The 27,983-nt window shown below is 44.1% G+C and overlaps 4 protein-coding genes across 9 annotated transcripts in view; all 4 read right to left on the reverse strand.

Moving 5' to 3' along the window:
* Positions 1-114: 114 nt before the first annotated feature.
* On the reverse strand, positions 115-8,126 carry smcr8b (Smith-Magenis syndrome chromosome region, candidate 8b). 6 transcript variants are annotated; one of them, XM_034596794.1, is made up of 7 exons: positions 7,090-8,126; positions 5,225-5,637; positions 4,391-5,121; positions 3,035-3,511; positions 1,910-2,402; positions 837-1,067; positions 115-767 (listed from the first exon to the last, which is right to left on the reverse strand). In XM_034596794.1, exons 1-7 carry the CDS (start codon positions 7,273-7,275, stop codon positions 620-622), a joined length of 2,679 nt encoding a protein of 892 aa, XP_034452685.1. In that variant the 5' UTR covers positions 7,276-8,126; the 3' UTR covers positions 115-619. The 6 variants fall into 6 exon arrangements, with proteins under 6 accessions (XP_034452685.1, XP_034452667.1, XP_034452676.1 ...); XM_034596776.1 differs by having other exon boundaries at positions 115-776; positions 822-1,067; XM_034596785.1 differs by having other exon boundaries at positions 115-760; positions 821-1,067.
* A 1,586-nt stretch (positions 8,127-9,712) lies between these two features.
* mief2 (mitochondrial elongation factor 2) lies at positions 9,713-17,893 on the reverse strand. Its single transcript, XM_034596807.1, has 8 exons — positions 17,685-17,893; positions 14,282-14,442; positions 13,137-13,302; positions 12,930-13,009; positions 12,092-12,268; positions 11,791-11,954; positions 10,991-11,143; positions 9,713-10,637 (listed from the first exon to the last, which is right to left on the reverse strand). The coding sequence occupies exons 2-8, from the start codon at positions 14,417-14,419 to the stop codon at positions 10,130-10,132; spliced, it is 1,386 nt and encodes a 461-aa protein (XP_034452698.1). The 5' UTR covers positions 14,420-14,442; positions 17,685-17,893; the 3' UTR covers positions 9,713-10,129.
* Positions 17,894-18,649: 756 nt separating this feature from the next.
* Positions 18,650-23,913, reverse strand: alkbh5 (alkB homolog 5, RNA demethylase). The gene is made up of 4 exons (XM_034596819.1): positions 22,535-23,913; positions 22,352-22,432; positions 22,146-22,268; positions 18,650-20,813 (listed from the first exon to the last, which is right to left on the reverse strand). The coding sequence occupies exons 1-4, from the start codon at positions 23,251-23,253 to the stop codon at positions 20,654-20,656; spliced, it is 1,083 nt and encodes a 360-aa protein (XP_034452710.1). The 5' UTR covers positions 23,254-23,913; the 3' UTR covers positions 18,650-20,653.
* Positions 23,914-24,963: 1,050 nt separating this feature from the next.
* The window catches only part of myo15ab (myosin XVAb), a 44,985-nt gene continuing 41,965 nt past the window's right edge, over positions 24,964-27,983 (reverse strand). The window contains exons 71-76 of the mRNA XM_034596832.1: positions 27,417-27,577; positions 27,198-27,331; positions 26,425-26,558; positions 25,563-25,696; positions 25,276-25,416; positions 24,964-25,156 (exon numbers count right to left, since the gene is read on the reverse strand). Coding sequence (XP_034452723.1) covers positions 25,055-25,156; positions 25,276-25,416; positions 25,563-25,696; positions 26,425-26,558; positions 27,198-27,331; positions 27,417-27,577 — 806 coding nt within the window. The 3' untranslated portion in view covers positions 24,964-25,054. The remainder of the gene's footprint in view (positions 25,157-25,275; positions 25,417-25,562; positions 25,697-26,424; positions 26,559-27,197; positions 27,332-27,416; positions 27,578-27,983) is intronic.

Genomic DNA, 27,983 nt, shown 5'->3' on the forward strand with positions numbered 1-27,983 from the left:
TAAAGATGGACGACTCGGAAAGACAAAAATGAAGCCAATGTTCTTGATTGCCCCCTAGTGGATAGCTGCAGTATAAACAAACTAAAAAGTCAAAGTAAACGTTAAATATTCCTTTCTGGATAGCGAGAGGAAGTGGAGATGCGTCGTCCATCTTTATAAACAGAATCAAACTCAAAGCTTCAGTTCACATCAAACTGCAGCTCGGCCGTTCCAATACTGAATATCCATCATCGACCAGCCTCTGTGTGAGTCTGCCTTCAGATTGTTGCTGGTTGAAAAATTGCACAGTGCACATACGTGGCTCAATTGTCATAAATCACAGAGTTTACATGTTAAACCTACATTTTAAAAACACACTTCAACAAAACATAAAACCTTCAGGTGCTGGTGCAGGTTAGAGGGTTTCGGTGCCTGAGAGACACTAGTGCACTAATGTACAGTAAACAGAGATACATGATGGAGCAGGAATCATGTAAACACACTAACATGCAAACGTCACGTGTGATTGTTTTGTCTTCACGTGTTCACAGTGTCAGATGATGTGAAACCTTCAGCATCAGATTGAATCACACAGAAATCAGTGCATTTAGTTTTGTGGGTTCTCCGGAGTCTGTGGATTTCATGTTGTGTACGTGTTTCTGTGAAGCTGCACCGCGCTGTAGGAGAATCTCAAAACCGGGGGTCCGCGTCCTGCGTGGCGCTGTTTGATGAGCTCGGACAGGAAGTTCATCACTCTCACATCCTGTTCACTGCTGCACAGTCTTGGAGTGTAGAGATCATCTTTTCCGCCGGTACTGTCCGGCCCTCCCGCGGCGTTCGGACGGCGTGAAGCAGGACGGAACGTGTACAGCAGAGCCTGGTTGACCAGCGCGGTCAGGCAGCTCTCCAGGTGCAGCAGGTAGGTGACGCCGCGGCTGATGCCACTGTGAGGATCGGCCATTCTGCTGATGAGGGAGCCGGAGTAGGACGGACAGCGGAGTGTCCTCTGGTCCAGGTCCAGCAGAGCCAGATAACGACTGTAGCGGCTCAGGGAGTGAATGATGCTGGACGAGGAGCTGGAGGGGGATCTGGTGCAGAGGGAGAGGAGAAGCACACTTTTAAAAGCTGGTTGTGTATTAAAGGCAACATTTAAAAGCTGAAATAGTTTATTTTGTTCTTGTGGCTGTGTGTAAATTTCATTTCTATCCTCTCCTTGAGCACCTTGAAACTCCTGACTGTCATCTGAAGATTCACTACAACTGCTTTCCTGTTATTTCAAACATTTGTCACATCAACAATACCTCAGTCATAACGGCAAAAAGTCTTCAAAGTAAAAGCACAACATTGGTTTTGCTGCTGCTGTGCTTTATATTGAGCTGAATTACAGAGCTTTTATTTTTGAAAAGTTTTCAACTTCTGAAATAGCAGACAATGCAATGTAGGAAAACAGTTCAGTGAATCATTTAAACTTATATATAAACTACACACGTGAACGAAAATAAAGACTATAACATCTTCATTGCAGATAATCACAGGTAAATTCACTCTGCACCTTAGACTCTATATAAAAAGAGCTGCACAATAAAAAGTGTTTGAGAAGACGACGTTTCAAACAGGCAGGTTTAGGATGGGCACTGCACTAGTTCAATTAAAACATCTGGGTTAGAATATATGGTTCTAATGTAAATGTTCTCCTGCTTGTTGCTTATTTGGCTGTTTGGTGCTAATATTTTAATATTAATGAGGATTGTATTTTTCATCCTGCGCCCCATGTTTATGTAAATGAACGGTCAGCAGTGGCTATGATCTGATCTTATGGGGCAACTGTGACAGTTCCACGAAATGTCCGGCGGATCTTTTTAGGAGTACCCGTTGATTCACGTATAGATACTGAAGGATTGGCCGGTGATCGTCAGGCGTGTTGTGGTACCTGTGTATTCCGATCAGTCTCCAGGTGAGCAGGTCAGTCAGTTGAAGGGGCGTGGTCAGACACGGCGTCACGGCGTTTCTGTCAGGCGCCGGCAGGAAGAGACTCAGAGCGTCCACCAGCTTCCTCACCAGGCTCTCGTCTCCTCCGAGGACCACCAGCGGCCGGCCGCTCAAGAGGCAGAACACGGCGTGATGGGAGAAGGAGTTGTGCTTGACGAACCTCAGGGCTCGGAGACCGGCCTTCCTCCTCCTCTTGTCTGAGCGGGTGTTGATGTGGATGTTCTGAGTGGGGGAGGGAGGGTCCGAGGAGCCTGTGAAGCTGGCGCAGTCCGACGCTTCGTCGATGCTCGGCAGCCTGAGAGGAGCGCGGGGCGGGGACCAATGGTCAGCCTCCGCCGGGGCCACGGGGGGGGCCAAGTTCACATGGAGGTCCATCCACTGGAACATCTGATGGACTTTGGACGAGTTGGGCATCGGCTCCACTGCTTCATGGACTGTGAAGTAAAAAGTGTTTTGTTATATCATATTAACACGGGAGCTGTGTCCTTTGGCACCATTCAAATCAAATGGAGTCGAATTACAGTAAAACTAAATTGTTCCATCGTGTGCTCGCCGTTAGAAACTCATATAAACTGTAATGAAGAGAAAGTAATAGAGTAATAGAGAGGAATCCTTTTATTATTAATGTAAAACTACAGCCACACTTTGATGGATGCCTCCTCCTCCTCCTCCTCCTCCTCCTCGTTGGAGGTTTACCGGGAACGTCCAACCCAGAGGAGACCCCGGGGTCGACCCAGAACTCAACTGGAGGGACTACGCACAAGGGAACCGAGCGACCCGAGAAGATAACGGGACAAGAAATGGTTGTGAAGACAACAACTCCCATGATCCTACGCTGCCCAAACTAGGTCTTCTGTTATTATTTTGAGTGGGAAACCCCTAGAGGCTGAAATACGTATTGCACATTGGGAAAAAATGGCTTATTAACAAGCAGGAACGGGATCAATGTCTGACAATTTCAAGGTCTTCACTGAAAAGATCTGTGTAGTCTGAGTAGATTATTATTTTAACCGATAAAAGTTTAAAATGGCACTTTATTAATGAAACTGTATCAGATTTTCATTACCTTGCAGAATGTTGGACGTTTTCTCAGGACTCTCGTCTTCACGCTCTTGATTCTTCTTCCAGCACTCGACTGGCTCCTCTTTGATCTCGACGCCATCACCGACAGTTATTTCCTTTAGAGGCTCGTCTTCATCACCTTCCTCTCTCTGAGCAAACTGTTCCTTTCCATGTTCATGTCCTCCACCGGTCACATTCAGGATCTTCTCCTCAGGTCTGCGCTCTGTCAGCGTCTCCTCCTCCTCGTCGTCGAAGCCGTTGCTCAGAGGCTGCTGCTCCGCCTCCTCCTCCGTGATGGCGGTGAGGTCGTCGGGGAAGATGGACTCGGTGGTGCTCAGGACCTCGATGCTGTCCTCGCTGTTGGCTCGTCTGGCGTACGCCCGCCCGCGTCTGGCACCGGTGTCGACCGGGACTCGTCTGAGGGGGGGGTCCATCAGCATGACCGGGGTTTCTGCTGAGGAGAGGAAACTGTCAGCTGCTTCTGCTGGAGGCATAAACCGGAATATATCTATTATCTTTAGATTCATTTCTATTGATCAGTTGATCATTTAGAGTCAGATTAGAACTGCTCGTCACAATTTCCCAGAGACGTCTTCAAGTTGAATGTTTAGTTTGAACAAAACAGAAAGATAAAAAAAAAAACTATGATGAAAAACATTAAAGTCAAAGAAATGTCACATTTTAGAAACTGGACCCAGTAAATATTCAGCATTTCTAATAATCAATGACAGTTTATAAGTTATTAAATTTGTAGGTGAACACTTCAAAGTTATTTTCTCTCCCTTGTTGTCTGGTTTGTTTGTTTGTCAGCAGCAATACACAAAAACTACTGAACGGATTTCCATGAAACTTGGTGGAAAATGTGACATTGGCCCAAATGTTGACGTGGGTCCAGACAAAAGGGAAAATTGAGGCATTTTTTTATCACTTTATTTACCATTTTCTCCATTTACCCAAGGAATCATTCATAGAGAACAAAATCTGACATAAATGGGGAACCGATATTAATGCAGATTTAAATATGGTTTCAGAAGGGGGCTGTTAGAGGAAACATGTGTTTCTAGTTTCCTCTATTTTATTTCCTGGACCAGGCATTAAATCAAATGAATCACTTTTTGTTATTGCTGATTTATGAGTGTGTGCAAATGTGGCTTGATTGAATTTAAGGGAACTGATGGACCTCGGTGAAGGCATGTGCTCGACTGAGTGACTTTCTCATTGCTTCCAGAATCCAGAAATATTAATTATAAATTGTTATCAGATTTTAGAAGTTGATGTTTGTTTGGTGATGTTTGTTTTTGTTTGTTTGATAAATAATTCAAGCAGCTAACTGATGATCTGAATCTGTCAGCGGACGAACCTCTGCTGTCGGATCCATCGACGTCATGCTGCGTCCGATACGATTTCTCTGTGCCGAGCACTTCAATGCTGTCGCTGCTGCTCACGCTTCCTGCCATCTCCATGACAACGCTGGGGTCAGAGGTCAGCGTCCCTCCGGCCTCCAGCTTGATGGGGATCTCCTCCACGCAGGAGTAGAAAGTCTCCAGGCTCATGGGTTCAGAGCTGGTCCACCTGACGCCGCTCTGACTCGCCCTCGGCAGCTCAGCGACCTCCTTCTCCTCCTCCTCTTCGTTCTCGGTGCTCCAGTATTCAAACAGGAAGTTGGTGAGCGCGAGCTTCCTGGACAAGGAACGCGAGACCCGAACAGTTCGCAGGACGCTCCTGTCGCCTCGGAGGCGGCGCTCTGTGTCCCCCAGCTGCTCCTTTGTCAAGGAGAGGAAGTAGTCGTTGCAGAGCTCCTGCAGGGGCTTCAGGCTGTGCTCCGACCTGCAGGGGCTGGGCGTGGGGGGGCTCTGCTCAGTGGGCAGCAGAGCAGTGGGATCAGTGAGGGAGTCGGCGGGGTCGTAGGGCAGGAAGTCCGGTTGTTTGAGCTTCCTGTTTGGGTAGGATGTGACCTGGCGGAGGAGGTCTCTGTGGTTTAAGATGGAACGCTCCACAGATTCAAGATCAGCGGCTTGTCCTGCGTCTTCTGTGAAGCCGTTTACAGTCGACAGATGTTTTGTCTGCTGAAGCAGCGTCAGCCTCTTGTACCTGAAGCAGAGAGTTTTGTGTGATTATTCAGTTGACATATTCACCAATTTCCAGACATTTGCAATAAATAACATCAGCTGTGTGAATTTCCTTCTGATCTTACTCGAGCTCTTGCAGTTTTCTCTGCAGCTCCATGGAGAACGCCTGCCTGTTCCCCGTCTTGAGGCTGTCGGACGCCCGAGCGAAGCACGCGGACAGCTCGGCGAAGTTCTCCATCAGCTTGGCCAGGTCCGAGCACACGTAGGCCATGCAGAAGGGACGCACCATGCCCCGGGCCTCCAGGTCGTACAGGGTCAGGTGGTGAACGTACGCAAAGGCGTCCTCGGCCGAGTCTCCCAGGATCACCTCGGAGTCCTCGCTGAAGTTGAGGCGGGGGCCGGGGGAGGCGTGGGAGGCGTGGACGGGGCCGGACGCCTGGTAGTCCACGGACATGATGCGGACGGAGAAGTGGTTGAGGTCAAAGGAGCCGATGACTCTGGGGTCGTCCGGTATCGTCAGCACGGGCTTTGGACCCACCTGAAAACAAAGAAGAGGTTTGAATAATAAATAATATTAATCTTTAATCCTCTATTTAACTCTTAACTCCTTTGTAAATGCTTCTTATGTTGCTTTTACAATTTGACATTATTTATTTATACATATATTATAATATATTATTACCTCAGTCAAGGAGCTTATGTGTTTGTCTGTTTGTTTGTTTGCAGGATCACACGGAAATTACTCAACAGATGAAACTTTGAAGAGGGATGGGGTTAATCTTTGTTCAGATCCAGGAAGTATCTTTTCACTTTCTTTAACATTTTGAGATAAAGAGTTTTGTACATTTTCATTGATTTCTCAGAGGATAATTCATGGATGTATTTAAAAAAATATTTATTATATTTATGAGTGTGTGCAATTTGGTGCAGATCCCCCAAAAATATAGATCTAGTGAATTTAAATGTGGTTTCATAAGGAGATTGTTGGGCCGTTCTAGTATTTATTATATCTCCAATGTAAAGCACTTTATTTCCCTTGCTGTTGAAACGTTCTTTATAAATTCATTCAACCTTTATTTCAACAGACCTCCTTTATAACTGAGCCGATTAAAGAGAGAACACATTCCAAGACGTCAGGAAAACACAAACAGTCAAATGTGCCAAATAACAAACTCAAGAGCAAAAAAGTAAAAGCCTCATGAACAAATACAGAACATTAAATTTAATTCAAAGCAAATTAATCAATTTAAACAAAAACAGCAGGTAAGATAAGGTGAGATTTAAAAACTTAAATTGTTCCGAGGATAAAAATGAGTGAAATGAGTTGAGTGAGAAACTGTGTCCAACAGGTTCATAAACTTTTACTCTAAGTACAATTTACTAATTATACTTTTAATGAAGGATTTTTTACCTTCAATTTAGTTTTTTTACATAGTTGTATTGATACTTTAAAATACTTATACACTCAAAATGATGTATGTATTTATGTATTTCAATAAAAATTATATTTGTATAGCCCATATTCCCAAATCACAGGTTGTCTCAAATCTCAACAAGAGTAAACCTACCAGAAAAACATATTAACAGGGGGGGGGTAAATGTGTATTTGAATTACAAATTAAATTTCCATGTAACTTTATTGCACAAGTTCAATGTAAAGAGTCAGATTTAATGTTGAGCTGGTGAATAAATCAAATAAGTTGAGTGATTTGATTAAATACAATTATACTTATACAAAAATATATACATGAAACACACAAGTATGAATCTAACTTAATTTAATCAAGTCACTCTCAAGTAATTTGATTTATTCACATTAAATCTGACCCTTTTACATTGAACTTGTGTAATAAAGCAACATGGACATTTAAAGTGTCAAATTGAAATACATAATTTAGGATTATAAACACTTCTCTCGTCACAGACGCAGTACAGACAGAGGCAGTACAGACAGACGCAGCACGGACAGACGCAGTACAGACGGTCCCACCTGCTCTGAGAACTCCGCCACCAGGATGAAGTCCCTGTGGAAGAGCGCGGCGCAGCTCCAGGGGTGTGAGGGAGGCAGCAGCGGGACGGAGAGCTCCTCCGGCGGCCACGCATACCCCTGGTCCTCGTCCCCTTCCCCGAAGCCCTCGAGGCCGGTGAACGCGAGGAGGTCCGGTGACCCGATCATCTTTCACACAGGCCGGAGGCGGAGGAGGAGGAGGAGGAGGTGGGTCGACCCATGGAGGATCACAGCCGAGAAACAGGAGGGCTGGCTCGGGCTGCACGTCCCGGTGTCCCCCGGCCTTCAGCGGATCGGACCGGACGGTTAGAAAGGTGTTCACGTCACGGATCCTGAAGTTTCCACATGTTAAAAACTTATTCTAAACGTTCCTGTCAACAACAACAACAACAAAAGTCCCGTTAACAAGCGTCGTCTTCGGGGAGAGTTTGGCGGAGAAGTGAGCGCCTCCTGCGGGCAGCGCTCACTCAGTCACACGGTGTCTCCGGGTTTCTCTTCCTCTTCCTCCAGAGTCCAGCTTCCACATTCATCCAGTCTCGGTTGTGTTCGACCCGTGATGTGAAACCTCGTCACCCGGATTCAGCCATGTGACACGCGCCGGGGCCGGTACCCGCCCGCCCGGGCGGCGTCTCAGCGCAAAACAAGCTGCAGTTAATGTGGAATTCTACTCAGCACTTTCAAAGTAAAACCTTTTTCATTTGGGAAAATCCGCTCTAAATACTCTCAAATTGCAGTTTAGTAAGTACACGTTACTACTAATAATACTACTGAAGGCTGGGCAGTAAAACTACATCTGTTTCATTTGCATTGTGTGAACACAGGGAGGAGGATTATAACCTCAAACTTATAAAATGTTCATAAGGCAAACTTAGCATCTTCTTCTAAATCTCTTCTTACAGGAATAGTTCACCTAAAAATGAAAATTCACTCATTATCTACTCACCATCGGCAAAGTGGTGAGTAGATAGTGAATTTATAGTTTTGGGTGAACTATCCCTTTAAAGCAGGGCCCCCCCCAAAGTCCCTCTGAATGCTCCTGCACAGGCAAGTTGAGAAACTTGTGGCAGCCTTAAGGCAGCAACGCTTACAGCTCAGTGTGATACAACAGCCACCCATATGAAAGTGGGGCCTTTGGGGGGGGGGGGGAACTGATCCACCACCTGCCCACAGGAGACACATAAAGAGCAGGAAGCTGGATCACAGTGACTCTGCTGTACACACGGGCCAGGAGGGTGTTGTTCCTGAAAATCTAAACCTCATCATCACATGTTAGTGCCCAGCTGATGGTAGAAGTGATCAGCTGATTACACAACTGAAAGTCACATGACATGATGTCACCATTGTTGATGCATGTAATATCTGCACGGAGTTGAAACCCTTTCTCGTGGTGAATGAAAGTGAGCGTGACTCTCCTCAGGCAATGTCCCCGGGTGTTTAACACAACATCTGCAGAAAGAAAATAGGAGCAACTGAGTGAGAATCTAAAGTGGTTTTGTTTTTATTTTCAGTTTCAAATCACAGAAAATCTCTTACATCCACAACGAAGAAACACAAACGCCCCCCACATTCATTCTGTATTTAAAAGCAACGGCTTAAAATCATTAGGCAACTTTTAATCATAAGTTAAAGGGTTAGTTCACCCAAAGGTTATTGGCAGACTGGACATTAAACGAGCCAAAAATACTGCACACTTCAATCTCAAGTATGAAAATATACACGCTGGAGTTAAATAAGCCCAACTCTGAATAGTTAAATAAGTGCAGCGACACCTGATGGATTTCAGCAGTTCATTCTTTTTACTGCATAGTTATAATCTATTAAAGGAGATTCAGGAAAACAAAGCAGAGCGAGCGCTATGAATGAGAGGGAGAGTTAAACCAACTGTCCTCCCCCCCCCCTGCTGTTAAAGTACTGAGCCGTATGTGGCCATGTTGACCACCTATTACTCCCTGTGAAGAATAATAATGACACAGGCCTAGCTCTGTGTGTGTGTGTGTGTGTGTGTGTGTGTGTGTGTGTGTGTGTGTGTGTGTGTAGACACATTCACACACACCACAAAGCATCATTACCTCCGCCAGGCATTGGTTTGTCAGGAGTAAAAAAACTACAGAACGCATTTCCATGAAACTTGGTGGAAGGATGGGACAAGGCCCAAGAAAGAACCCAGTAAATTTTGGCATGGGTCCAGACATTTGTTGAATTCTGATTGGATCTCCTGCAGCTTTAAAGGCTCAGTGTGTAGAACTCAGTGACATCTAGTGGTGAAGGTGCACGTAGCAGCTAAATACCCCTCACCTCACCCTCCCCTTCCAAACATGAGAGAACCTGTGGAAACCCTCAGTTGTGATAAAAACTCAAAGTGATAGTTTGTCCAGTTTGGACGACTGGAAAAAACATGGCAGATTCACCTAAATCTTACACACTGGACCTTTAAAGACAGATTTGACCAATTTAAGGAAATGTATTTTGTGGTGATCAGTGTTGATACTGTGGCTACAAACAAATCAATGCATGGACACTGAGGAGTGTCAAAATACATTCGGTTCATTGTGTTCACACAGTAAAAAGAATGAAGCCACACAGATCACCGCTGACCACTTGTGATTGGATCACTCAGGACGGATGTTAATACCACATCTGACTGAGTTCTATGAATGAATGTGTGTGGCTGGATTAAATCTAAGGTGAGTGTTGGGCCTTGGCGGAGGTGTGAGTTCTACTGAGACCATTCTGGTAACATTTGATAAACACTTCCACAGCTCCTTTCCTTGGCACGTCTCCTTTCCTTGATTAACACTTCTGCAGCCTCCTTATTGCCTCTCGTCCGGTCAGTCCATGGTACCTGCCATTTTCTTATTGCAACTGTTCCCTCTTCCCTTCCATTAACACCAGATGAGGCAGCTCCACAAGCCGAGATCGCAGTGGGAACAAAATGTCTTTGCCTTGAACCAGACGTCAAGGATGATGAAAGATTAACTTCCGACCTCTGCGCGTCACGTAAAGTGTTGTGTGTGCAGCTCAGTCATATGAGCAGTATTTCCGGCTCTGACACGGCGCAGTAGAGCATGAAGCCCATCTGGTCCACCTGGTCCTCTGACAAGCCGCTCAGCAGATTGACAGCTGGTTTGAAGTAGCTGTGTAACGCCCCTTGCTCGAGGTAGCCAATCAGCTCTGTGATGCACTGCTGGAATCTTACATGCAGGCTGGATTCGCTCCAGTCGCTTTCACCGTCACTGAGGTGCAGGATGAGATTGGCCAGCGGGGCAGCGTGGAGCGGTCGCAGGGCCGGGTTCAGTCTGCACACCGCCTTAAGGATTTTAAGTGTGTGTCTGCGGCGTCCGTCGTCTGCGGCGTCAAGTTGTGCCAGACGCAGAGTTTCCCACGGGTAGAGTGACAGGTGCCAGGCGTTGACCCAGGGAGAGGTGAGCTCGGGCTGGGCAGTCAGGACAACGTCCTCCTGCCTCAGTAGAGGCAACATGGAGATGAACAAGGGTGGATCACTGGTCTCTACTCCCTCTTCATCACGAAGCCTAAAGGTTTAAAGCAGAAAGGTTTATTTGAAAGGTGAAAATTACAAGACACAAACATGGATTTTCTACTTGTATGCATCTGTAACTGTGGCAAATTGTTTATTATCACACTGCACACTGAATTACTTTTAACATCCTGTATATTCAGCGCATTCAAAGAATTGGCTTTACACGTGTTTACATTAGAGACAATGTGAAGGTTGTTACTCATCACCATCTACAGATTCTTACCAGTGATACTTTGCCTCCTTGCTGATGACTTTTCAGATTTAAAGCTTATGTACTTTAAATCAACTGTGGCTAATTTCCAACATTGAAAAACTGCAGATCAATACACAAGCAGACACACTCACCGGATCTCCAGCCTCGGGTCCGGTCCTCCCGGTACTGGTCTGATGAGACAGTACATCACGCTGCTGATTGACGGCCAGTTTATAGTTTCCAGGACAGCTTTACTCAACATGTTCCCAACAGCTTCTGCAGACAGGTAACCACCCACCAGGTGCCTACAAGACAAGGGGAGAGAATGCTTTTAGAGAAATTATACATTTTCCAATGATGTTTCTGTTTCATGCCTCTACCAGAGAGAGAGAGATCCCCTTGTGTGCAGGGATGGCAATGCTAGACGACTCTACAGTAGTCGAGAAGGAGCATAACCAGACCCAGGAATGACTCTGTACAAAAAATACAGTTTGAATTTGAGTCGGACAGCCATGTGGAGGTCAATGAGCAGCGGTGGGACATGTGCCCTTTAGCCTGATTGAAGACCGGATGCGTCACAGCATCCCACCGATCTGCGGAATGTTTATTACTCTTGAAATGAGGCCAACAAGAAGGGCACGGAGAGGTGAGAGAAAAACAGGGCCTGTACCGAGAGCTGGGTTTCATACTGAGTCAAAACTAACCCTGTTGAAAAGTGTAAAGTGTCACAACCAGGAGACGGACACAGCATGGTCAGAGAAGGACAGCAGGTCATCTGTCATGAGCCAGATTCCTGCAACCTTGGTCGAGGTGAGAGATGAGGCGACACTTTCATTGATCATTTAAGAGGAAATCAGCGCGCTGCAAAGTTTGATGAAATCTCGGTGGTTTCATCACTGTCATTTTAAAAATATCGATTTGATTCTATGTTAATGTGAAAAGTATTGATCACCTGTCCCAGTAGCTCCGTCCTCTGGGGAAATATTCTAGATTAACCCGGCGGACCATCCAGTGCAGAGGGTGTGTGAGCAGAGTTTCCTCCCCCGGGATGAGCCGCCACAGAGAAGCTTCCAGCTGCAGAGGCACCAGCAGACACGCATGGTCTGCGGTGACCACCTAAAACGCACACAGAGAAACAAACTCAGCTGGCTTTCGTTTTGCATCTCCCCAAAGAGAAAATCCCTGAGGTGCAAAGCTTAAAATTAAATCAGTCAGAAAAGCAGCACATTTTTGAGCATGTTCATTGTTTGTACCTGAAGGTCGTCCAGCAGAGAACCTCCGAGACTCATTTCTCCCAGCGGCATGTCGGGGTGACGGCTGTGCAGGAAGCCCTGGATCTCCGTGCAGATGTCCAGAGCCAGAGACTGAGCTCTCTGAACCTCATGTGGAGTGAGTGCTGCCCTCGCGTGATAGTACTGCTGCAGACGCTCCTACACACGGTTAATCAATGATTCAGAAGATGACAAGTCTTGACAGAACAAATCAGTCGCTGGGACAATCTTGACTGTCTGTACAGAAGCAAATTATTCAGACTAAAGGTTTTCACCAAGAAAAAAAAAATCAAATTTTCTGCTTTGTTTCAAGTGTTCTTCACCGTGTCGTAAGTTCCAGACATGGCAAATAGGAAACTATGATGTGCAACAGTTCGTAAAAGATCATCTGCTTTAGCTTTATTTAAAGGCAAATCACATTGTTTCAATTACCCTGTTATGTCCAGTTATGCATTTGCAGCCGCTCTACTACCATTTACGGAGCAAATGATTTCATGTTGCTATTATAGAACAACCCACTGTAGCTCTTCTTGTGTGGATGTTCTGCCCACGAACACAAAGCTGTTTCATGCTTGTTTGACTTCTTCCATATAGTCAGTGCACACGCTCACATTGTATTTTGATGATTCAGGGCTCTAGGGACTCAGTGCAGCCTAAGCAGTGAATAACAATGTGCATCCCCTAAGCACTGCGCTTTAAAAAACATGTTACACATGCATAAATGAATGAGCCAACACTGAGCTGGGCTGTTACAGCAGCTGTTAGGACTGAATGCATAATATGTCTCTTCAAGAGCTCGGAGCTGAAATGTCACGAGTACCTGCAGAGTGAGGACACACAGCTGGAGCCTCTTGGACTTCGACTCAGGTTTGGACATCTGAGGCTGCTGGTTCAGGTCGTCTGAGTTAGAGAAAGGTTAGAGCAGCTGTCAAGTCATATCAGAGGGTTTACAAGGAAGATTAGAATAATGAAATGTGAAGTTCTCTGCATTTGTGATGTCTTATTTGAGTCATTTGTCTGTTAATACCTTTCTGTTGTCTCGCTGCCTTGGCAACATGTTTCATCACCACGCCCTCGATGCCCTTCCTGATCATCTCGGGTGAAGCCGAGACCAAGCTCAGCTCCTCCCAGCTCTCAGCCATCTTCTGCTCCACCTTCTCATCATCGGCGGCGCGGCCTGCGCGCTCTATCAGCTGAACACAAACACTCATCGTCACAATCACGCAGTCATGCACGACAGCGCAGTGATAATGCCCTGCACTAATATAGAGCACAGAGCACACAGACCGATAACTTCAGCCTCATGGAACTTCAGACTGAGCAACTTTTTTTTTGCATATTTTACAAACTGCTGACAACATTCTAACGTGTTGTATTTTCTGCAGACCAGGCAGCAGATTATCTCCGAACATACAGAAATCTACTTGTTGGAGAACTTTTCAGTACAGTCAGCGTTTTGCTGCTTTCATTTTATTTGTCTACTTCAGAGTGATGTGAGCTGATATGACTCATATCACAGGGTCTAATCAGGAGTCAGTCTCAGCTGTAAATCATGATGTTTTACCTTATTATTCTAGCATCAAATTAATAATTAAAACCAAACTTATTTGATAAATTAACACTTGAACAAACATCAGCGAGATAAGAACTACATAAAATGAAAGAAAACATTCTTGATAAAAAACAGATTTGACTAACATGGAGGAGGTGGGGTTTATGAGCTATACTGCAGCCAGCCACCAGGGGGCAATCGAGACGCTTTGGCTTCACTTATGAGTCATATCATCCATCTTTTCCTAAAGTTAGTGGCACAGAGCTGCTGTGTAACTAGTCAGAGGATAATGTATTTCTCATTATTATAGTAAAGGGCTATGGAAGAAAAAAACAATATATGTACTATATAATATTGATTGATTGTATTAATATATATGTATTAATAGATAGATAGATAGATAGATAGATAGATAGATAGATAGATAGATCAGAAGAAGCAGGAACAGTAAGCCTATGACAAATGAAAATAAAGAAAAATAACTTTCTTCTTCTGAGTCTGAATTTATGCAATGATTCATGTCTCGTCCAAAATACAGAGGATTTTTTTTTTCCCATATTCCCAAGACGTAAGAATATGAACGAACCAGATTGTATCCTAACAACCTGAGAAACACTCACCCGTTTCACTGCCAGTGTAGCGATTCCCAGCATGGCAGCTCCACCAATTCCCAGAACCAGCCGAGCATTGGACAGCAGGAAGTCAATCACCATGGCAATCCCATCCTCTCCTCGCCTCCGACTACCCTGGAAGTTCATTGCTTCCTTTCTTTGTGGTTACCCTTGGGAAGAGAGAATGCATAAATTGAGGGGAGCAGAAATAACAGGAGACGAAAAGTCAAGGTAGAGGTGAAATAAAGTCTACCTGCTGTATCTCTAGTATTGTGGCATGCAACTGCATTTCTGCACTAATGTTATGAGGGCAGAATAAACCATGATACCATAAATATTCAATATTGAATACAATTTTCTCAGCAGCATTTTATAACATATGTACATACAGGTGAAAATTCAAGGTCAAATTTGGATAAATAAGTCAAAGATATGTAACAAATGCAAATTCCTTTAGTGTGGGTACAAGACATCACTGAATAGTTTGATAAAAGTGAAAGAAATTTGAATGCTTCATTTGCACCAACTCTAAACTCAACTGAACACCTATGGGGAGATTATTTGATTAAAGAGATTCAAGTTCAAGTCAAATAAATTTGACTTGAACTTGATGGTGAGAACCATTTTCCCATCATTCGTGACTCCGACAACAAGCTGCAGTTCTGGGAAACCGTCCACTCAGCTGCAGTCTGTTCAATGGCTTTACCCAGGGTGCCTCTGGGGTCATATTATAAATCTTGTTTTTGAAAACAAGAAGCTCACAGGATAATTAGACATGCATTCCTCTGATTAAAAAAAAGAGGGCTGTTGGAATGTTTCTCTTGGCTGCGTGTTGGAGAAATTCCAGTTGAATATGTGGTTCGTCTTTTAGCAGATACACTGACGGCACAGCAGGATTAAAAACCACAGGTGTAATTAATGGCATTACCGATGGTTGTGGCTTCTGTTCCAGTGTTTCCGACTCGGCCGCATGGAACACAGCCAATCGTTAATGTTATTAATTACAGTTTGGAGTTTGTTTCAGGGCCGAATCAAAATGTCCGCGGTCGCAAAGGCCTATAGTTAGAACGGACACCTGTCTGAGCAGATGGCCGGGGATAAGGCAATATGTCTCTGCAACGTTGTTCAAAACTTTAGGGGAATCATTCTACTCCTGGAGCAGACCCATGCAGTATGAATGGAGTATGTGTGATTTATGCTGGTTCTTTTATTTTGCAGAACACTGAACACGTGTGTGAAGCTCATAACGTTTTAGCTCCTGGGACCTGAGAGCCAGGAATAACCACTTCAACGGACTGTCCTCTCTCTCCTTGTCAGAGCAACAGGGTCGCCAGAATGGAGACACACTATTTATAGACCCACTACATGCCTGAGTCACACAGGCCGGCTCGGATTTATGACAACCTTCCTCATCGAGTTACAACACAGCTAACGTCTGCAGCGCGTACAGTATGGAGGCGGCACGTTCACCACCGGAGCAGAGGTCACTTCTCTGTTTAATATACTAGGACTGGCCAATAAAACAATATCAATCATCATCACTAAATCATTTTCATCATTAGCAATACAACTAAACTTTAATATCTTTATATGTTTATGCATTGTACTAACAGCGAGGAGGTATAACACATAATTGCGACTGATATGAAAATTTTTGTTTTATGATATAATTTTGGGCCATATCAACCAGCCTCATTAGTTACATTACAATCTGTGGGAGGATACAGTGCAGGGAACGTATATGCAAGTGAGGGAAAGGGCAGTGGACACTCGTCATGTTGACACACGTTACCCAACAGTGGTTGAGCTGATTGAAGAAAATGGAGCAGCAGATAAAAATCAGTCAATAATGCTGATGACCATTATTCTGATTGTTGTTTTAAGTCTCTGAGCTGGTGAGGAAACATGGCAGCATTTCCAAAATGGTGTTTAAATTGTACAATGCCAACTTAAAATATAACAAGCTGAAACAAATGTGTAGTATTCGTTAGGGCTGGATAACATCGTGAAAAAGACTTCATCATCAAACATCAAATGATATTGATAATTATCACTATAAAAGTCTTTTGATTTGAAAGACTCCTGACTGAAGGTTGTGGTTTTTAACTCTTCTTTAGGAGAGAGAATCGGAAGTAGATCCGTTATGTGTTATAATCCTCCGCACAGCGCCTGCACAATGCATTAGCATTATATCAATATATCAATATATATTACAATAATTATCCATATTGTTTATCGCCCAGCCCTAGTGTTAGCAGCAGCATACCCCCCCAGGTCGTTACTGTCAATGAGGGGACAGGCCACTTATCTACATGAGACAATGATAATCAATATTAATCAATAATGAAGCTAGTTAGCTGCAGCACTTCTCTGGTGTCAGCTCTGCGATACAACAACAGTGGGTTGTTACGTCAGGAAACTGCAAAGAAAGACAACTGTGACTTCTCCTTCTGGGAAATTAAAAGGAAATTAAAAAAGTTCACCCAAAAATGATGGGGGGGTGAAGTGTTTGAGTCCACAAAACACTTTTGGAGTTTCAGGGGTAAAAAGTGTTGCAGCCAAATCCAATACAATTGAAGTAATTCCGATTCTTTAAAAGTAAAAAACTAGGGAAAAAAAGATAACATGCCTCCGTTCTGCTCCTGTGGTGTCATCCAAGTGTCCAGAAGCCCCGACATTCAAATTCAACTTGAAACGACTTCATTTACACCATGTTAGCCTAAATGTTCTCTGATATCCTCCTAGTTACTGCTGCAGTTCTCATCGACATGAGATCAACGAGAACTGCTTTACCTTTGAATGTCGGGGCTTGTGGACACTTGGACGACACCACAGGAGCAGAATGGAGGCATGTAATGTGTTTCTATTGTATATATGTTTGAAGAATCTGCCACTGCTTACTTCAATAGTTTTGGATTTGGCTGCAACACTGTTCACCCCTGAAACTGTTTTGTTGACTCAAAGACTTCACCCCCCCACCCTCCATCTTAATGGAGAGTAGATAATGAGTGGATTTTCAGTTTGGGGTGAACCATCCCTTTAAGCAGAGGATAGTTCATCTTATATTAAAACATTAAAAAACCTTCTTCCTCCCCCTGACTGGATTTCTCACGTGTATCAGCTGCACAGATTCAGTTTGAACTTTCAGCTGCTGACTTCTTTTCTCCTTGTGATGCTAAACGCCTCCTCCAGTGTTTTTCCACTCAGGCTCCCAGATCAGCCCAGTGGCATCCCAGTTAAACACCCGACACGTGTGCACATTCATCCAATAGACAGAAATCTAATCTGAAGTATTTTCAAAACACGAAGAGGAGACGAACAGCTGCCACTTCCTGTTAGCAGCTAACCTAGCTAGTTAGTGAAGCTAGCTAGTTAGCCGCATTAGCTGTGTCTGCTGGTTAGAAATACTCACCACTCAGTGAGGAGAGGGATGAAACCGCCTGAATCCGAAACATCAGTTTGTTAAAATGCGTCTTTTTTCAATTCGTTAACATCTATAAAACGCAACGTAACTGTCGCTCATCGGTTTAAATATAACTCAGGTAGCTATCAGCTGCTCTTCTTCTTCCTCGTCTGTGTAATTAGTGGCTTGCACTCAACGTTAAAGTGCACTAGCGCCCCCAGCAGCCACCCCAGGAACTGCTACTATAATGTTTATTCTACTTATTCATGATAAATTCCTAAAAGTTTCCTGGAAAGAAACTTGAAGTTTAGATTACAGAGATTCAAATTATTATTATTGTTGTTCGTTTCAGGATGGATTCCTGAAAAGAAACCAGCTGCATTTAAACACCAGAGAATATTTAATAATCATGTATTAATGGAAGTTTTATACCTCATTTACGCTGAGTTGTGTTTGTTCCACCCACCTTGAGCTTAGCAAAAAACTGGAAATGCACCAGCTGATCACTTAAGTCAACACTAAATTAAATGGTTTCTTTCCAGGAAACATTTTAGGAGATTAGTTGGAAATAAACCGACCCCCTGCAAAATAAAGCATTGCCAATAACCCCATTACAAGAAGGGGTGCTTACAGTTTTGCTGCTTTTAATCAATACATTTGTCTTCCTACATATTCAAGACCCGATGTTGTTAGAGTCTCTTACAGCTAAAGCCAAATCTACTATTAATGTTTTTTATTCCCTTTTAACTCGAAACTCAAACAAAATTATGTCGTAAAACTTAAAAAGGAGAAGTAATGTCTCCCTTTCCTCTATATTTGTTTCCTTTTTTCTACCAGTGTTTATCGTAAAATATAAAATTTAACTTAACTAATACAATTTGCAAACTTTATTTCTCATGTTTTACAGGTAATTAGTTTGGAGACTGTGCTGCCTCTGATTGTGCAAATGAAAATATTTAAAAGAAGTTAAGACAAAAAGTACAAACCCTTTATACATTTGATTGCAAAGATCTCAACACACAGAAAAAGAACAGGTAATAATATGACCCAACATGGAAGGAACATACCGCAGCAGATATTAATTATATCAATAAACAGTTAGATTTCCATGTGGGTGAAAATCTGACTGACGTTTCTCAGTCAAAGACAAAACAATCAAACTTTCAACTGTTGGCAAACATGAAAACTGAGCTTTCTCACTTGTAGTGGGTCTGAACAGAGGCCGTTTATTTGTTACATCTGTTAAGCAACGACGGGAACCGAGGACCAGACACAAAACCTGGGACATACCAGGGATAAGAGAGCATCAACTGTAGGTGTTGCCAATATGAGCACAATTTGTGTTCAGCTGGAATTCTGAGATGACTCTTAACTTCATTTCTGGACAGTGTGAGGAAGTATGTCGTCCATCTTTATATACCGTCTATGGTCAGGATTATAGCCACTGCATCAATGAACAGAGAAATTATCATGACACTGCTTGATCAGTTTAAACAAGTTACAAACTGCTTGAAATGAATGTAACATCTCACATAAACTATATTAACAAGTTACACTGATCATGTGAAGCGGATCATATGAATTATATGTGAATCTTAATGGCTCCTTCAATGACATGAGAGTAAGTGTTAATCCGGTCAACTGCAAGAGCTCTGTGCTGCTTCAATGGCTCATCATTTAACAGTTGTGCTTTAATGATGATAGATTAACTATTTTCAGCCATATTTCAATAAGACAGCACCATCTTTGTAACCACTGAAACTCATTGAACCACTTTTAAGTGCTGCCACTGCCCACAAGGCTGGGTGTCCCATTCCCTGGCAGAGGAGCTCCAGTATTCTCCATGAGAAGATAAACTTTTACTAACCCATTCACAACTCTAGCAGCGCTTCAGAAAAGCCATGAACGCCACCCATCCTATTTGTAGAAAGTAATATCTGCTCTGCGGTTTTTTTTATTCTTGTGTAACTCCAGACTAACCAGTCGGCTAATGAGTGCCTCTGGAAATATGGCTGACTCGGCAGAACACAAATGTATACGTTTATAGAACAAACAAACCATGACTGATTAATCTGAAGATCCTAACCAAGTATTTAAACCCAAGAAAAACAAGACGTAATAAGGTCGGCTTTGCTCCGATATCACCCAACTTGAATGAGGAAAAGTTAGATTTAATAGAGATCAGCAATAACATGGCATCTGTCACTATATCAGGAACTGCAACCTCAGACTGAAACTAAAGTGTAAAACAAGGCCTGAGTATATTTCCTCACTCCATTAAGCATCAGTTAAGTTGACATCCCATAGTGTGACCTTCAGGAAGAGGAGCCACAGCTGAATCAAATAAAAACACAGAGCCTGGTAGGAAACCGGACAGTTACTGCAACCTGAACTGTGACAGAGTCTAAAGTTAACAGAGAGGAAAGAGGTGGGATGGCACAGTAAAAGTATGGATGAGAGATGAAGGTAAAACATAAACAAACAAAAAAAAGTTTCATTCTGCATAAAAGTTCCCCCCATCAAAGACTATACAAATGTATTGTACAATATAACAAGTTAGATTACAGCTCAGGTTTTCTTTTGTACAAGTCCATAGGTGCATCTTCCTTTCAGCTCTTAAGGTCTGTACATCTTGGTTACAAAAAATACATGCCATTTCGTATCTATGCACATAGGAACAAAATAAATGTTTGATTTAAAGGTAATCGAACAGTTTGACAACAGAGTCGAGCTGTAGTAAGTAACATGAAGTTCTATAATGTGCAGCAGAGACGGCAGCTTCGTCTGTCAGGAAACAAATATACACTCAAACTGATCCAAACTCAAAATGCAGACGGTATGATGACTGTGCTCCGCGTGCCAGACTAAAACTGGAGCGAGAGAAAAAAAACGATGTCTGATCAAATCAAGTTACAAGACTAAAATACACAGAAGAAACGATAATATTTTAATAGTGTACGTGTGTGAGTGACGAGCGCTCAGTGGCGTCTCATTTTGACTTTGCGTCCCGAACTCTCCCGGTGTTTGTCGGAGTCCTGACCGCGCCTCCAGTAGTTCTCTGAGCTGCCGCTGCGGCGTCGCTGTCGGGAGAGTGACGGGTGTCTGTTCTCCTCTTTATCCATCTCCAGGACCCTCGGCCTGGGGGGAGGGGGAAGAGAGAGAGACGTCAAGTCAGATATGGATCATTTTTCACACGTGGACTGATTGTGCATTAGTTTGCATTTATGTCCTTTACACTAATGTGTCTTAAGCCCATTTTCCACTGGTCAATAAACCCACTAACATCTGCCTTCTGTCCGACGCTTGAGTTGTTATTTACATCTTGTGAACAATGTGCAAACAGTGATTCTTTTCTTTGTATCATGCAAAATACAGCTCTGGCAAGACAGCGACATGAGAAAGCTCAGTTTCCGGCGCATTTGTGACAGCAAACACTTTTTAAACAAATTTACCCGTGTTTAAAAAAACCTGCATATACTTGCTAATTTTGGTGTAAAAGAGGTATTATAAGGTCTCTCTGTTTTGTTTTGCTTGTATTGAACTGAGGACACTTGTCTCTGTTGGAAAACACCTTTAAAAAGAGCCACACTAAGAAAAACTGTCTGAAGGTGAGTTGTGATATAAATACACAGCGGAGTCCAAAAGTCTGAGACCACTTTTGGCTGACTGGCCATCGGGACAACCCCCCCGACTAATCTGCCGCATCGTTGGACCGCAAAAAAAAAAATCCATTAACTTCTCACTCCATTCCAACTGCAGGCCGGTCCCAGTGGGTAAGTCCAGGACTGAATTTTCAGTCCCAGTCAGACCACGGCTCTCCATCGTCTGTTCATTCATGTTTTACCTCCGTTTCTACCACTCTCTGTCTTTGCCTCCTACAACTACAGACCATTTTCATAATAACATGTGTCATGATAACAGACGGAATATACAGACGGACGACATGACAGCTCCCCAAAGGTGAAGACAAGTGTACAAGTCATAAACCCAACCTCCTCCATGTTAGTGGATGGGACATGGAACAAACTCAAAACATTGAATTACACCTCAAAGATGATTTTTGGCATTTTAGGTAGGTGTAATCACAGACGTTTTTCAAAAATTTCATTTTTCCAGTACGTTTGGTTGTAATTAGTTATTTGATTATATAAACAGGGTGAATTGTCATGATTGACAGCTGAGACTGACTCCTCATTGGTCAAGCTTGTGTATCGATGCGACCTCGCTACTGCGGCTCCATCCCCCCCGAGCACTACTGTGCAGAATCTGACTCCAGATGATGGCAGCGTGCATATCCGGTATATTTCTGGATAGTGGGAGGAAGTGGAGGCGCGTTGTCCATCTTTATTTACAGCCTATGGTCATGATTGTGTAGCCAACATGTAATTCATAATGACAAGTGAGAGGGGTTTCCCTGGTTATGTTTCTATTGGACCTACAGAGTCTGTATGTGGGGGGGGGGTTGTATACCTGTGTGCAGCATCAGGCTGTGCTCTGCGATGAGAGCGTTTGGCCTTCAGAGGAGCGGGTCTCTCTACAGGGGACGAACTTAAAGGGCTGTCGCAGTCCACTCGAGGGGCATCGGGTCTGGTCCTGGAGGAGGAGGAGGCGCATTGGATTAGACCAGGATGTGATAAAACAACCATATTGTCGGGGATTAAAGTTTGCTGACTCACTTTCGAAGGATGATGACCGCACGCCGCTCCTTGATGTCCTGGGGCCGGATGCAATGGGTGATGTCATCTGCGGCGTAGCCACTGAGAATGAGAGAAAGCTTTTTTTAGTGACAAAGACAAAATCTGCAGGACCGACAGGGATCCAATCACTTCAGTGACAACACACAGTCCAGACTGAATCACCTGAGCACCGTGACGCTGCCTCTCCCCACGGGCAGGACGAACACCGGCTCGGACACCCGGATGGGTTTGAACTGGAAGCGGCAGCCGAAGCACAGGGCGCTGTCACTGAAGAAGGACACGGAGACGATGGGCCGGGCGAAGATGTGCAGGGGGTCCACGTGGGACACGATGCATCCCCCGGGCTGATAATCATTGATGACCGCACTGTTGACAAACCCTTCCGGGATCACTCCGTTGGCCACCAGCCGCTTGATCACCAGCTCGTGCACCCAGCTGGGGACCTCGTCCACCTCCCCTTTGCGGTACAGCCTCTCCTGGCCCGGGCCACGCTTCTCCAGCTGGGCCCCATACGTGTAGCCCTCCCCGAAGAAGTACTTGTTGCGGAGGGGCGCCCTGTCCACGGTGTGCTCCCGGTAGAGCCCGGCCTCCCCCTTGGCCACCACCTCGTCGATCTTCTCCTCGATGAGGGCGCACTCCTCCGGGGTGAAGGCGTTCTCCTGCAGGATGCTGCTGCTCACCCGGCGGGCCTCCTGCTCCCGGAGCTCCGCGCTGTCCTCGCTGTGCTCGCACTCGTCGCCGTCGGACTCCCGGTACTCGCGCTTCCGCCCCTTCCCGCTGCCGTTGCTCGTCCCGTCCACGTACTTATTTTTGGACTCGTCCCTGTGTGGAGTCATGGATTTGAGCTTCTGCCTCAGGTCGGAGTATCCGCTGGATGCCATGTCAGCCACGACGCTGTGAAAAGCACCGTGACGGGTGTGTTGCTGCGTGTGCTCCCGGCTAACAGGCGTGTCAGCGCCGCATGTCAGCACCGGGTTCACCGACCCTGGCGAAAGTGACCGCTGTCAAGCCCGAGTGTCGACGAGGGGGGGAATCGGGAGCTAAAGGGGAGCGTGCAGCGCATACAAGTAGCTAGCACAAGCTAATGTGCTACACCGGCCTGTGTGAACACTACAACAACCGACCGGTGTGACGCTAACTTACAAAATGACGAAACGGGAGATTAATAAACAAACGGATGATGAGATCAACGCTGCGTCCGGACCGCGACGCGCTCAGCCAGCGGTGCGGCTAACGCGAGCCCGCCGAGCTGCTAGCTAGCCTCGCTAGCCTGGCTCGGTGTGTCAGTCGCCGCCTGGAAGTGCCGACAAACCCCGCAGAGACATTTCACGTGTCCCCGCTGGACCTCGGAGCAGCGGACACGTTCCCGCTCAGGTCCGCAGAACCGACGGGGGGAACGTGGCTGGAGACGTGACGCAGGGCTGGAGCTCGGTCGGTTTTCAGCATCACAGACCGAGTCCGAGGAAAAACGCTGGAAATAAACTCGTGGAACCTGCTGGGGATCTGCGCATGCGCCGTGGAGAGCTGCCACTTAGGGGGCGTGTCCGTCATGTGTCCTGGACGCGGATTTATTATAGGAGCGTGAGGGGGCTGTGACGTCACTGCTGCTAAATCTGTCCCATAATAATAATAAGAAGAAGAATAACAAAATATACAAACAACTTAAAAAAAACACCTTAATGATTTAATCTACATATTCGAAAAGGAGTGAGAAGAAGTACAAATTTATTTAAACTCACCCCTTCTCCATAAGTCATTAATTAATAATTATCTTATACTTAACCAGATTCCTATATATCTATAAATATAGAATTATACTAGTTCATACTTATGGGACAATATTCGTATGTTTTATTTATTCATAAAATAATAAATAATAATAATAATAATAATAATAATAGCAGAAAATAGAATGAAAAGGTAATCAAATCAAGCTCTATTCTAATTTCAACATTGTCACATGGTGGAAGGAAAAGATGTAATTACTTAATTGCTTAATATTTTTATTTGAATGACTTAATATTCTGTAGGAGAGAGAGCTTGAACATTTACCCTTGGGGACCAATAAAGCCTTTTCTTAATCTATAGTATTCTTATCAAAGCATTGATACAAATCATTTCATTGTATAATCTCAAACTGATACAGCTTGAAATAAGATACTTGTTTTTATTGCTGTTTCATCATTTTAATAAATAAGCACAGAAGTGCACATATATCTCTTTAAAAACTTTTTACAAAATAAACAAGTTGATATGAACATTGGTTGGATACAACAATGATGTACATCAAGTTTTATAGTCAAAAGTAATAAAAAAATTAAAAAAAACATGTCAGTTATAAAACACTGTAATGACGAACGATACAGATAAAAACATATTTAATGTGAAATAAATGAAAACCACAGTAGGAAAAACAATTATCAAGTTCTAACTATGAAAAGAAACATTAAATAATATTCATATTCAGGGTTTCTAGGCTGAATTTTGTGCAGTAAATATAATACATTAAACCAAAACACTTACGCATTGACTTTAGAGACTGAGTTAGCTATAAAACAAACACCTGAAGTCAAGAGGTAGATTATTTTTACAGGTTTCATTTCCGTGTGTGTGTGTGTTTGTGTGTTTGTGTGTGTGTGTGTGTGTGTGCTTATAAGTGTGTGTGCACAGTTCAGCACGGTGTTATAACATGGTGATTTCGCTGGGTGGTAGGGTGAGCCTCTTCTCCCGCACTAACATCATGTTTTCCACCTGCATGGCGATGACTCGACACAGCTCCAGGCCCTGTGGACAAACACAACCAGCATCAGCACGGACACTGAACCACAGCGACACAGAAAAATCATTACCGGCATGTGCGGCCTCTGAAGTGTGTCCTTGTCCGTGTCTGCTTGCGTAATAACCTGCTCCAGCTGCATCTGAATGACCCGTTGTGTGTTCATGTCCCCCAGGGTGAGGTCGACATACGGGTAACTGGTTCCAGCAGTGGGCCTCTGGGTGCGGCTGGACTGCACTTCCACCAGGGGGACCACTACCATCAGCTCCTGCACCACAGAGTCCACGCATGAAACACTTCAGACTGCAGATACATGAGACTCTACTTCTGGGCTCAGGTTTCAGTCACGATGAGCTGAGTCATATTAGTGTGTGTGTGTGTGTGTGTGTGTGTGTGTGTTGGGGGTGTCCTTACATGGGTATTTTTGTGCAGGAAGTGCAGCCCATGTTGATTGACAGCAACAATGCAGGGGGCGTAGAAGGTAGTGGAGCTGCTGCTGTGGATGTAGAAGAACGAGGAGCCGAACATGGGGAACGCACTGATCAGGCCTGCACACGCCCAGACACAAAAGAAGATCTTGTTAAAGGGACAATTCACTGATTTTGCACATCAATTTCACTTAAATTATTAGTTGTATAATGTTTTTGGGCTCTGGTTGAGTTTTCCTGAAATAACCCTGAGGCTGGAGGAACAGTCTTTAAACAGTCTGTGTTCCACATCAAGGAAAAGAAGTTAAAAAACCTGTGTAATTACCAGGCATTTAATGTCCCATGAAAGATTCAGCGTTTAGTTGAATTATTGGAAATGTCGGATGCAACATTTTTGAGGCCACTGGAGAGTAAAGCTCAAAGAACTATTGAGCTTTGGTGCTTTTAGTTAGACCATTAAAAAAAATCTATCCCTTAACTTAATGGTAGAACAAAGTAAAATCACTTTATTCCTTCTTGTGAATAGATGAAACATCTGTAAATGTGACACATAACCAATGATTGATTTAGCTTCACAGTTCATTCTTTGAAACTTGGAAACAGGAGTTGAGAATACAGCCTTTAACTTACTGACTTGTTTCAGAGCTTTTAACTGTATCACATTGTTCAATCACTGAATGTGGCTTTAAGAATAATAATAATGTAACTTGAAGGACATAGTCTGGTCTTTTTTAATCTGCTGATGGTGTGACGGTTGATTTATATGTTTGCTGTTGTTTTGTTGGGGTATACTCTGAATTTAAATGTGGGGACAGTTGGGCCTTGGCAGAGGTTTGTGCTCCACTTACCCATAAACTGCGCTCGGGCCTGGTGCGGATTCAGGGCCTGTACTTGTTGCATGTGCTGCGTCACCATGGTAACCCACTGCTGGGGCGGCTGCTTCTTGAACAGAGGTGCGGCGATGTACTCGGATAATTCATGTCTGGAGGAAGGTTGGAGGGGGGGGGGGGGGGGGTGGGGACAGAAACAGAATCTAAGATAAACACAAGTCTGCTTCGCTCTGTGATTTCCAACATGTCTCACAATGATTTTCAACGGCTCAGTGAGTCGACTCTGCTCTGCGGCTGGCTGAGTGTGTGGGCGGACAGGGAGACGGAGATAACTAGAGTAAGAGCAAGAAACAACATTCAACAGTTGAGAAAGGAAAAAGGAAAAGATCATAAAGTCAAGCAATCATCAAGTGGAAATGTTTCACTTCCATGAGAGACAGAAGAAAGAATTCTACACTTTTTCAAAACACTAAAGAATAAAATCTATCATTTTCCTTTAATTTGAATATTTAATAGAATGTTATCATTTTTTTCATTTTTTAAGCAGTGGATTTTGTTTTCATTCACTTTCTGTGCATCTTCATTGTCTGCACATTTCAATAGGGTAGATAAAATCTAATTAGGATTTGTCCAGTTTCCATCTAGAGGCAAACGAGACGGACAGGAGTGAGCAAACACTAGAGAAAATACTAGTGAAGCAAATGAAAAACACTCTTTAGACCAGGATGGGTACTGTAAACTGAAAACAACAAGAACACGTCAGCCATTTCCCCTCGTGTCTGTTTGCTCACATGCTGGGGACGAAGACAATGTCTTTGGCTCTGTGCTGCAAAGCTGCCAGTTTGGAGATCTGGTGGAACTGTTGATCGCTCACTTTCCCATCGGGGAGCACATTAAGCAGGCCTTTACGGTAGTCCGGCAGGATCTACAAATACACACACGCAACATTTACATACACACATAAACGCCACATCTATACTGTGTGTATGTGAAACATCCCCCTGTTGTACCTGGTTATAATGCATCGCCACACACAGCTCGTTCTCAAACTTGAGCGGTTGAGTCCAGACGACTCGTCTGAACCAAAAGCTGTAGTTGGTGTCGACCACCTCGGCCTCGGTCGCAACATCCAGGATGTACTCGTGTTTGTTCAGAGGACGCACATTCTGACCTGGACCCACATGCAAAACAATAGATGGTTATTAACGAGATATGAATGTTATCTAAATTGAACATAAACTACTCAGATAAAGAACTAATATATGTTTCTCTGCAGTCCAGAGCTCCGGATCAGTATCCGACCTCCACCAGCAGAATACAAACTACAGAGACACGACATAAAACTTGAAAAGTCATGTAAATATTTGCAGAGCCGCATGCTGTGTGACGTGCTGTGTTTCTGAATAGCATAGAGGCATGAGCAGCTGTCAGCTGTTATCATGTGGAGATAGTTAATGTTAAAACAGGAAAAATAAACAGCAGAATGCAAAGTGTGCTGTTGGAGTGCTTCAAGGGGAGAAATCAATCGCTGGAGCTTTCAACACGGAAAACTTGATAAAGCAGAAGAAACAGAAGTG

The sequence above is a fragment of the Hippoglossus hippoglossus genome, chromosome 1 (genome assembly GCF_009819705.1).
Source record: "Hippoglossus hippoglossus isolate fHipHip1 chromosome 1, fHipHip1.pri, whole genome shotgun sequence".
NCBI lineage: Eukaryota > Metazoa > Chordata > Actinopteri > Pleuronectiformes > Pleuronectidae > Hippoglossus > Hippoglossus hippoglossus.